This window comes from Erinaceus europaeus, chromosome 1 (assembly GCF_950295315.1).
Source record: "Erinaceus europaeus chromosome 1, mEriEur2.1, whole genome shotgun sequence".
Lineage (NCBI taxonomy): Eukaryota > Metazoa > Chordata > Mammalia > Eulipotyphla > Erinaceidae > Erinaceus > Erinaceus europaeus.
In genome coordinates, this window is record NC_080162.1 from 80,108,617 (window position 1) to 80,120,643 (window position 12,027).

Sequence of the window (12,027 nt, forward strand, 5' to 3'; positions counted from 1 at the left end):
AATAAAATAAATATTAAAAAAAAGTCTTTAAAAAAAAGAGAGAAACTAGTCTCCATTTTAAGGACTATGTATTGAAACAGTTAGCTGAGATCTTTAAAGTGAATCATAATCTAGGCCCTAGAGTTTCGAATCATGTATATAATATACAAAGGGCTGATGACTGGAAGACCGGGGTTCAATTCCCCTACGGGGAGCCAAAAAGAAAGGGGTTTTTTGATGCTATACATACATTATATCACTGTTATCTATTTCATAGGTACAGTGACTGAATGAGTAAAGAATTTGTCCCAAATCAACAATTTAGATGTGCCAAACTACTTTGCATAGTGTCTTTAAATCTAACACCAGTTTTATATTCTAATCTTAAGAGAGCTTTAAGAAAACAGATGTTCAGGAAAAGGGTTGTAGCCTTGACTTTTTTTTAATAGTGATTATATTAATAATAATTAATAATCACTATTAATAGTAATTATATTAATAAATTATAAGATAATAGGGATATAACATCACACCTTTCCCAACACCAGAGTTCTGTGTTCCATTCCTTATACTGGAAACTGCATTAGTTCTCCCAAGTTAACAGATATGGGTTGGCTATTATATCTATAAATAAATAAATAAATAAATATACACACATATTTGCCCACTTTTTCTATGTAGCCTTGATTTTTTTTTTTTTTTTTTGCTACCATGTCTTTCAATATCAGTTCTTATGTCTTTTCTAGTGTGTAATACTGAATTATTCTGAGCTTGAGAATAAAAAGGTAGTTATTACTGGGCTGGGAAAATAGCATAAAGGGGGGGCGGGCAGTAGCGCAGTGGGTTAAACCCACATGGCGCAAAGCACAAGGACTGGCATAAGGATCCCACTTCCAGTCCCCAGCTCCCCATCTGCAGGGGAATCGCTTCACACCGGTGAAGCAGTTCTACAGGTGTCTGTCTTTCTCTCCCCCTCTCTGTCTTCCCTTCCTCTCTCAATTTCTTTCTGTCCTATCCAACAACAGCAATAAACAACAAGGGCAACAAAAAGGGGAAAAAATGGACTCCAGGAGCACTGGATTTGTAGTGCAGGCACTGAGCCCCAGCAATAATCTTGGAGGCAAAAAAAAAAAAATTTTAAAAGAAGAAAATGGCATAGAGGTTATGTAAAAGACTCATGTCTGAGATGCTGAGGTCCCAGATTCAATCCCAAGCGACACCATAAACCAGAGCTAAATAGTGCTCTGGTGTGTCTGTCTGTCTCTCTCTCTCATTAAAGATAGATACAGACCAGGAAGTAGTACAGGCAGTAGAAGAGCATTTACAATGCATAAAGACTGGGTGGGGTTCAAGCTCCACTTGCAGAAGAAAGCTTCAGAATAAATGAAATAATGTTACAAATCCCTCTCTCCCTATCTCTCTCTTCCCACTCCTTTCCATCACAGTATCTCTCTGTCTCTAACCAAAATAAAGAATTACAACTAAAAGAGGCCAGGCAGTGTACCTGATTAAGTGCACATTACCATGCACAAGGACCTGGCTTTGAGAACGTGTGCCCCATCTGTCCAGGATATGCTTCAGCAGTGAAGCAGGTCTGCAGGTGTCTATCTTTCTCTCTCCCTCTTTATCTCCTCCTCTCCTCTCCATTTCTCTCTGTTTTGTCAAAACAAAATAGAAATAAATAAATAAATAAATAGGAAAATATGGCCACCAGAGGCTGTGGAGTCATAGGTGCTGAGCCTCAGCAGTAACTGTGGTGGTAATAAGAAAAAGAAAAAAAAAACAATAATAGAACTTTTTTAAAAAGGTAATTACTGGGAGTCAGGTGATAGTGGTAGTGGTTAAGGCAGGTGGTGCAAAGTGCAAGGACCGGCCTAAGGATCCCGGTTCGAGCCCCCGGCTCTCCACCTGCAGGGGAGTCGCTTCATAAGCAGTGAAGCAGGTCTGCAGGTGTCTGCCTTTCTCTCAAAAGGCACCTGGTTGAACGTATATGTTACAATGTGCAAGGACCTGGGTTTGAGTCCCCAGTCCCACCTGCAGGAAGAAAGCTTTGTGAGTGGTGAAGTAGTGGTGCAAGTGTCTCTCTGTCTCTCTCCCTATCACCTGCTTCCCTCTTGATTTCTAGCCTTCTTTATCCAATAAATAAATCAAGATAACCTTTTAAAAAATTATAAAGAAACAACTGCATTAATCAGCTAGCAGGGGATTTTGTTTTAAAATGCTAAAATTCTAAATTAGGACAGTTGGGCCAGCAAAATTACTGACTTGGATATAGTGATGCCTTGCCCTCTATAGGACCCAGTTTGAGCCTGTCTCCTACCACACTGAAGGAAGCACTAGTGCTCTGTGCTCTCTTTCACTCTCTCCCTCTGCATCTGTTTCTTTTCTTTCTTTCTTTTAAAAAATATATTTATTGGGAGTTGGGCAGTAGCGCAGCGGGTTAAGCTCACGTGGTGCAAAGCACAAGGACCGGCATAAAGATCCTGGTTCGAGCCTCCGGCTCCCCATCTGCAGGGGAGTCACTTCACAAGTAGTGAAGCAGGTCTGCAGGTGTCTATCTTTCTCTCCCCCGCTCTGTCTTCCCCTCCTCTCTCCATTTCTCTCTGTCCTATCCAACAACGATGACAGCAATAACCACAATGTTAAACAACACGGGCAACAAAAGGGAAAATAAATATAAAAAAATGTTATATATATTTCAGGTAAAGATAGAAATTGAGAGGTGGGGGTAGGGAGGGAGAGAGAAAGACACCAGTGGCACTGCTTCACTGAACTGAAGTCCCTGTGCACTGCAATGTGGTGCCGCTGCTCAGCCCCTCTGTATTTATGAAAAAAAAAAAAGAAAAAAAGATTTCTCCTTAAAGATGAATAAAAAGATCCTACATGTACTTGTCTACAGTGTCAATTTACCATTCTTACCTTACTCCAAGATTTTCAAGAAGAGACTCATCAAGATAGGGCAGTACTGAACCTGTGATTTTATTTTCTATAGGAGAAAACAAAGGGGACAGAGACTTATTATTTCAGTTTTTTTAATTGCCATCAGGGTTATTATTGGGGGTCCATACCTGCAGCACTAATCCAATGCTCCCAGTGGCCTTCCCCACCCCCTCTTTTCATTCTTTTGATAGACAGATTAATTGAGGGGCCAGGTGGTGGTGCACTTGGTTAAGCACTCACATTACAGAGCACAAGGACCCAGGTTCAAGCCCCCAGTCCCCACCTGCAGGGAGAAAGCTTCATGAGTGGTGAAGCAGGGCTGCAGATATCTGTCTCTCTCCCTCTACCTACCCCCCTCAATTTCTCTCCATCTCTAATAAATAAAAAGATTTAAAGAGGGAGTCGGGCTGTAGCGCAGCGGGTTAAGCGCAGGTGGCGCAAAGCACAAGGACTGGCATAATGATCCCGGTTCGAACCCCGGCTCCCCACCTGCAGGGGAGTCGCTTCACAGGTGGTGAAGCAGGTCTGCAGGTGTCTATCTTTCTCTCCTCCTCTCTGTCTTCCCCTCCTGTCTCCATTTCTCTCTGTCCTATCCAACAACGACAACAACAATAATAACTACAATAATAAAACAACAAGGGCAACAAAAGGGAATAAATAAATAAAAATAAAATATTTAAAAAAAAAGATTTAAAGAAAAAAGAAAGAAAGAAAGAAAGAAAGAAAAGTTGAGAGGAGAGTGAGAAATAGAGAGGGGAAAAAGTATACCCCCAAAACAATTTTGATCCATACTTCTAGTAGGGGAGAAGTGATATGAAGAAGAGGATAAGAGAACTCTGAACTCCAACTCCATCAGGACCTAAAGAGAGGAGGAAATAGGGAGGAACATTTGGATGTAGTAATAGGGTCATGAGTGGCTTGGAGGGGAAGAGAGGATGGGATCTGGAAGAAAACGGGGACAATTATGCACAAATGTAGATAGGCAGTTGTAGAGATGACAGTTAACCCATGTCTAAAACCTCAGGAGAACTGCTTACTGTGGCTTGCAATAGAGGGACTGGGGATTCAGAACTCTGGTGGTAGGAACAGTACAGAATTATACCCCTGTTGATACGTTATTTGGCAAATCAATATTAAATCACTAATAAAAGAAAAAAGAGGGAAAGAGAAAGACACCTGTAGCACTGCTGTATCACTAATAAAGCGCGGCCCCTGCAGGTGAGGACTGGGGACTTAAACCTGGGTCCTTGCATATAATAAGTGTGCTCTAAAGGGTGCACCACCACCTGGCCCCTGGCTTCAATACTTAAAGCAGGTGGTCCAGGAGGTGGCGCAGTGATATGGCTTTGGACTTTCAAGCATGAGGTCCCAAATTCAATCCCTGGCAGCACATGTGCCAGAGTGGTGTCTGGTTCTTTCTCTCTCCTCCTACCTTTCTCATAAATAAATAAAATATTAAAAAAAAAAAAAAAGGAATAGTGTGCATGCAGTTTACTTTTTAGGAAAAAAAATACTTAAAGCATATATATTTCTTTTATTGTTGTAGCTATTATTGTTGTTGGATAGGACAGAGAGAAATGGAAAGAGAAGAGGAAGACAGAGAGGAGAGAGAAAGATAGACACCTGCAGACCTGCTTCACAGATTATGAAGCGACTCCCCTGCAGGTGGGGAGCTGAGGGCTCGAACTGGGATCCTTATGCCGATCCTTGTACTTTGTGAAAGCATGTATTTTTCAGTGCTAGGAGGTGGCTCATCAAGTAGAGCATACAGATAGCCATGCTCGAAGACCCTGGTTAGAGCCTCTGACAACACATGGGAACACAGGCAGAAGGTGGCTTCATAAACAGTGAAATGGTGCTGCAGAAAAGAGCAGGGCTAAAAAAAAAAAAAAGGGGGTGGGAGGGAACTGGGCAGTAGTGCAGCAGGTTAAGCGCACGTGGCACAAAGCACAAGGACTTGATTTATAAAAATCAAGGGAATCGGGCAGTAGTGCAGTGGGTTAAGTGCAGGTGGCGCAAAGCGCAAAGACCGGCTCAAGGATCCCGGTTCGAGCCCCCCACCCTCCCCAGCTGTAGGGGAGTCGCTTCACAGGTGGTGAATCATGTCTGCAGGTGTCTATCTTTCTCTCCCCCCTCTGTCTTACCCTCTCCATTTCTCTCTGTCCTATCCAACAATAAAACAACAAGAGCACCAAAAGGGAATAAATAAGTAAATAAATATTTAAAAAGAAGAAGAAAGGGGGGAAAGCAGCAGCAGCAACAACTCTGGAGGCAAAAAAAAACCCAAAAAGGTAAAATAAAGTAAATACAATAAATCACGTTTTTCAACTTCTTTCAGCTTGGATCCTTCAGAATTTACTCAGACCAACATTTATTGCACAATGGACAACAAGGACCAAAATTTTTATAATATGCTTCCTGAATAATATTCTTTGAATTTATTTATTTTCCCTTTTGTTGCCCTTGTTTTTTATTATTGTTGTTGGTAATGATGTCGTCGTCGTTGTTAGATAAGACAAAGAGAAATGGAGAGAGGAGGGTCAGACAGAAATAGGGAGAGAATGATAGACACCTGCAGACCTGCTTCACTGATTGTGAAGTGACTCCCCTACAGGTGGGGAACAGGGATCCTTACCCAGGTCCTTGCGCTTCACCACTTGTGCTTAACCCGCTGCGCTACCACCCGACTCCCTCCCTTGAATAATCTTAACGGTACTTATTAGATAACTACAGCACAAGAACCTTTTTTTTTATGATGAAAAAATAAACAATTTTTTTTAAAAAAACTTAATTGTTTGGGGTAGACAGCACAATGTTTATGCAAAGAGACTTTAATGCCTGAGGCTCCAAAGTCCCAGGTTCAGTCCCCCACACTAACATAAACCAGAGCTGAGCAGAGCTCTGGTATATAAAGAAGAAAGAAGGTTTTCCGGAAGATGGCGGACTGAGAAGCTGCTAGTGGCTTGAGCTCTGATCACATCTTCTGGAAACGGTTCCAGATGCCACCAGGATGCTGGCCAGCCTTCCCTGGATTGAAGACCCCACCAATGTGTCCTGGAGCTCAGCTTCCCCAGAGACACACCTTACTAGGGAAAGAGAGAGGCAGACTGGGAGTATGGACCGACCAGTCAACGCCCATGTTCAGCGGGGAAGCAATTACAGAAGCCAGACCTTCCACCTTCTGCAACCCTCAATGACCCTGGGTCCATGCTCCCAGAGGGCTAGAGAATGGGAAAGCTATCAGGGGAGGGAGTGGGTTATGGAGATTGGGTGGTGGGAATTGTGTGGAGTTGTACCCCTCCTACCTTATGGTTTTGTTAATTAATCCTTTCTTAAATAAAAAAAAAAAAAAGAAGAAAAAAAAACTTAATTATTGCAAGGAAGTACAGTTGAAAAAAGTAAGATAAAACATTAATATTTGGGGGCTGGGCGGTAGCACAGTGTGTTAGGCACACATGGTGGTGATGCAGGTCTGTAGGTGTCTTTCTCTCTTCCCCTCCTCTCCCGATTTCTCTCTGTCCTATCCAACAACAATGGCATCAATAACAACAATAATAATAACCGCAACAACGTTACAATTTTTTTTATAAATAACCCAGGGGTTTTTTATAAATAACAAAAGGGAAGGAAAAAAAAAAAAAGAAAGCCTCCAGGAGCCGATTCATGGTGCTGACACCAAACCCCAGCAATAACCCTAAAGGCAAAAAACACAAAAAAACTTGAGTAGTTTCTGGTTTTTTATTAGATCTAATATACAACAGATAAGGTTTGGGGTGGGATGAGAAAAGAAAAAATCTTATTCTTCGGGGCCGGGCAGTAGGGCAGTGAGTGCATATGGTGCAAGGCATAAATACTGGAGTAAGGATCCCGGTTCAAGCCCCCAGCTCCCCACCTGCAGGGGGGGTCCACTTCACAAGTGGTTAAGCAATCCTGCAGGTATCTATCTTTCTCTCTCCCTATCTCCCCCTCCTCTCTCCAATTCTCTCTGTCCTATCCAACAACAACAACATCAATAACAGTAATAATAATAACAACAACAACAATAAACCAAGGGCAACAAAAAGGGAAAAAAATAAAATTAAAATAAAAAAAAATCTTATTCTTAGAATAGTCAGGTCAAAGAATAGCTGGAGATGTTTAGAAAGTGTTAATGTAGTTCTAAAACCTCCAGGAAAGCATAGGATACATTGTTTTAAAAGTGTTTCTTTTATGATACAAATTAATTCTAGGCTTTTTTCATCTTAGGTTCCAAAACTGTTTTATTTTCAAACACATAAAAATCTTCCAATGGGGAGTTAGGCGATAGCGCAGCAGGTAAAGCGCACGTGGTGCAAAGTGCAAGGACTGGCCTAAGGATCCCAGTTCGAGCCTCCAGCTCCCCACCTGCAGGGGGGGAGTCGCTTCAGACTGCAGGTGTCTATATTTCTCTCCCCCTCTCTGTCTTCCCCTCCTCTCTCCATTTCTCGATGTCCTATCCAACAGCGATGACATCAATAATAACAACAATAATAACTACAACAATAAAACAAGGGCAACAAAATGGAATAAATATTTTTTTAAAAAATCTTCCAACAGTAACAAGGGGAAAATGAAGTAATTTCCCAAAAATAGGGGGGAAATGCTTAAAATGTTCACCTCCCTTTATTTTGTTTGCATTTTAGTATCATGAAAAAAAATGTGAAATTTTTAAAAAATATTTATTTATTTATTTATTCCCTTTTGTTGCCCTTGTTGTTTTATTGTTGTAGTTATTATTGTTGTTGTCATTGTTGGATAGGACAGAGAGAAATGGAGAGAGGAGGGGAAGACAGAGGAGGAAAGAAAGATAGACACCTGCAGACCTGCTTCACCACCTGTGAAGCAACTCCCCTGCAGGGGGGAAGCCGGGGTTCGAACCGGGATCCTTATGCCGGTCCTTGTACTTTGCGCCACCTGTGCTTAACCCGCTGCGCTACCAACCGACTCCCAAAATTTTTTTTATAAATTCTTTTCTTTTTATTTATTTTCCCTTTTGTTGCCTTTTTTTCGCTGTTGTTGTTGTAGTTATTATTGTTCTTGTTATTGATGTCGTTATTGTTGGATAGGACAGAGAGAAATAGAGAGAGAGGAGGGGTAGACAGAGGGGGAGAGAAAGACACCTGCAAACCTGCTTCACTGCCTATGAAGCGACTCCACTGCAGGTGGGGAGCTGGGGACTTGAACCCGGATCCTTAAACCAGTCCTTGCACTTTGTGCAACGTGTGCTTAACCTGCTGCGCTACCGCCTGACCCCCCACCCAATGTAAAAAAATGTTCAACAATCAGTGGTTAGGGTACTGGCACAACAGTGTAACTCAAGATTTGTAACTATGAGTTGCCAAGTTCAATCCCTAGCACCACATAAGCCATTTGGCACTCTCTCATAAATAAATAAATAAATACTGAGATTTTTAAAAAACATTTAAAAATACAAAGCATAAGATAGCAATTTAAGAACAGGAAGATAAAATAATGGTTATGCAAAAGACCTTCATGTCTGAAGCTCTCAGATTCAATCCTCAGCACCAACATAAACCAGAGCTTAGCAGGGTCCTGATTAAAAAAAAGGTTTTTTTGAATCAATTTTAGTGGTCTGGAAGGTGGTGCAGTGGATAAGGCACTAGACTCTCAAGTATGAAATCCCGAGTTCAATACCCAGCAGTGCAAGTACCAAAGTGATGCTTTGGTTCTCTTTCTCTCTCTTCCTACCTCTTTCACTAATAAGTAAATTATACACACACACACACACACACACACACACACACACATATATTATTATTTTTGCCTCCAGGGTTATTGCTGGGGCTCAGTTCCTATACTACAAATCCACTACTCCTGGAGGCCATTTTCCCCATTTTTTTGTTGCCCTTGTTGTCATTATTGTTATTGTTGCCATTGTTGTTGGATAAGACATAGAGAAATTGAGAGGAGGGGAAACAGAGGGGGGAAAAAAGACAGACACCTGCAGACCTACTTCAGCGCTGGTGAAGCAAACCCCCCCATGCAGGTGGGAAGCCAGGGATCCAACCGGGATCCTTACCCTGGTCCATGAGCTTTGTGCCACGTGCACTTAAACCACTGAGCACTGCCCAAACCCCATAAATAAAATATTTTAAATGTGCTTTTAAAAATAGATAAAAATCAGTTCGAAACAGTCAAGAAGTTAAGCACAGTGACTAGAGACTAGACTTGCAAGCAGAAGTCCCAAGTGCAACCCTCAGCATCACATATACCAGAGATGATCTGATTTTCACTTTTGTTAACAAACTAATTAATCTTGTGGTCCGGGAGGTGGCACAGTGGATAAAGCATTGGACTCTCAAGCATGAGGTCTGGAGTTTAATCCCAGCAGCACATGCATCAGAGTGATGTCTGGTTCTTTCTCTCCTACTTTCTCACTAATAAGTAAAATCTTTAAAAAAACAAAACAAAAACAACCCACTAATTAATTAATTAATCAATCATCACAGTGGTTATTGTGTTGGATCCTCAAGTATGAGGTCCTAAGATAGAATCCAAACATCACATGTGTCAGAATGATGTTCTGGCTCTCTCAAAAATATGTAAATCTTTTTTAAAAATTAATTTTCAGGGGAGCCGGGCAGTGGCGCAGCGGGTAAAGCGCACACAGCGCAAAGCGCAAGGGCCGGAATAAGGATCCCGGTTCGAGCCCCAGCTCCCCCCCTGCAGGGGAGTCGCTTCACAGGCAGTGAAGCAGGTCTGCAGGTGTCTATCTTTCTCTCCCCTTCTTTGTCTTCCCCTCCTCTCTCCATTTCTCTCTGTCCTATCCAACAACAATGACAGCAATAACAACAATAAACAAGGGCAACAAAAGCGGAAAAATAAATAAAAATAAGCGATTGGAATTTTTCAAAATGCTGTCGTGACTGAACTCTTTTTCTTGGGGGGATGTTTACTGTTGAGAGGAATTCAATGGGTTTGATAAGAACTCTTTTTTTTTTTTTTTGCCTCCAGGGTTATTGCTGGGGCTCAGTGCCTGCACTAAGAATCCACTGCTCCTGGAGGCCATTTTTTCCATTTTGTTGTTGTTGTATATGGCAGAGAGAAGAAACTGAGAGAAGAGCTGAGAACAGAGAGAAGGAGACAAAGACACCTGCAGACCTGCTCCACAACTTGCAAAGCGACCCCTGGAAGGGGATGCAGGGGGCTCAAAGCACCATCCTTGTGCTTCTCACCATGTGAGCTTAACCGGGTGCCGCTACTGCCCGGCTCCCTAAGAACTCTTTTTAGTGAGAACTACTTTATTCCCATCTGTTGCTACTTCAGGCGAAAATAAAATAATAATAATAATAATAATATCCATCCCAGAAGTGGAGGGGAGAAAAGGGAAAGAGGAAAAAAATGTATATGTCCGAACACCCTCTCTGGCATCTTTCTAGTTTGTGGAACCACTCAAGTTCCACTAAGCCATCTCTTCAGGGCTCCACCCCACATCTGCAAATTGCTAACAGACTGAATGTACAAACCACACCACCTTCTGGACTGAACATCCAGAGCAGAACGGTGGGCTGGGGTTAAGCTTCGCGCCTATCGGAGAAAGTGAAGTGAATTTCAAGTGTATGGATCCTTGAACTTGAGTCGTGTTTTTTTTTTTCTTTCTGTTTTTTTTGTTTTAGTGCTTCTTAAGCTAACTGTGGCTATGACCAAATGGTGGGCTTCTGGGAGTTGGGGGCCAAGTGAACGACCCAGGGGCTCGGGCTGATCGAGGGAAACAGCTTCTGGGGAGCAACACAGTATCTCCACCAAGTTTTGCAAGTGAAATCTGCAGAGCAGCACGGAACTGGCCCGCCGCCCCTGAAATAACAGGCTCCTTCTGCTTTCGGAAAACCCCCGAGTAGGTGTGTGTGTGTGTGTGTGAGAAAGAGAGTGAGTGAGTGAGTGAGTGAGTGTGTGTGTGTGTTCCTTTTCCCTCCCTCCCTGCCTCCCTCCCTTTTTTTTTTTTTTTTTTAATGTGTGGGGACAGAAACTTAACAGCATCAAAAAACTCTCATGTGACAAGCCCTGGAAGATTTGCTGTCGCTCAGCGGGGTCTCCCAAAGACGGGTGACACCCTCCAACCAAAGTCTGAGGAAGAAGTTCTTCTAACATAATAATAATAACAATAATAATAATAATAAATAACAACGACAACAATAAAACGCTCCCGGTCCCGCCAGTCCAGCGCCGGGCTGGCAGGTTCCTGAGGAAGCCACCAGAGTCAGGTCAGGCTCCCGCTGGACCCCCGTGTCTACTGCCTGCCGGGGGGGGGGGGGGGAGGGGCAGCCTCAGTCCGCTCCTCCTTCCTCCACCTCAGGGTCTCTCCCGGGCGCCCCCCCAGGGCCTCCCGCCTCAGGCCCCTTCCCGACGCGGTCCCCCGGCCGCCGCCCCGAGGCGTCTCCCGACTCTGGTCCACGCGCCCTGAGGCGCCCGGGGCTCGCGCCCGACTGGCCCCGCGTCGGCCGGCGCCCCGCAGCCCGTCGCCCGGCTACCTCTGAAGCGCTCCAGAAGCCCGGGATCATCGAAGCCCTTGCTCCGGAGGAACTCGCAGACTTGCTCTGGGCCCCAGGTACGACGGTCAGGGTTGAGCTCGGGGTCCGGAGCATTCTCCGCCGCCGCGGAAGGGGTGTGCGGAGGGCTTCTGGGGCTGCCTTCGCACCGGGGGCGCTTAGAGGGCTGCTCGGATTCCGCTCGCTGCATGGTGACTGACACCCAGCGCCCGGCGCAGCAAAGTCAAGAATCGCCGCGCCTGGCCCGACGCGCAGGCGCACTGACAGAAGGCCCTGGCAACGAGTCAGCTCAGCATTGCCCGCAGGGCCTCCCGCGCAGGCTCACTGGCGGCTCAGTCCTTGGAGCCAGACTGCTCGGTCACTTTAGCGAGCTTGGCTCCATGCGCAGGCGCATTGACAGTCCAATGATCCGGCTCGGGCATTTACGGGAAAAGGAGAGAATAGAAACAAAACTAATGGTCTTGCCAATAAAGGAGGGACGGGGAAAGCATGTGCAGGATCCGGGCAAAAGTCCCGCCACATATGAAGCAAGGGTCTTATGGTGAGTGAGAGTAACTTTCTCCAAATGGGTACCACAGAACTA

The 12,027-nt window shown here is 44.1% G+C and overlaps 1 protein-coding gene across 3 annotated transcripts in view; it reads right to left on the reverse strand.

Annotated features, from left to right (window-relative positions):
• Positions 1–11,711, reverse strand: part of SAMHD1 (SAM and HD domain containing deoxynucleoside triphosphate triphosphohydrolase 1) — a 66,004-nt gene extending 54,293 nt beyond the window's left edge. Inside the window, exons 1-2 of one of the 3 annotated variants that reach the window (XM_060189564.1) lie at positions 11,427–11,711; positions 2,899–2,965 (exon numbers count right to left, since the gene is read on the reverse strand). In XM_060189564.1, coding sequence (XP_060045547.1) covers positions 2,899–2,965; positions 11,427–11,634 — 275 coding nt within the window. In that variant the 5' untranslated portion in view covers positions 11,635–11,711. The remainder of the gene's footprint in view (positions 1–2,898; positions 2,966–11,426) is intronic. The other 2 variants (XM_060189569.1, XM_060189574.1) reach the window with 2 other exon arrangements.
• Between the last annotated feature and the right edge of the window lie 316 nt (positions 11,712–12,027).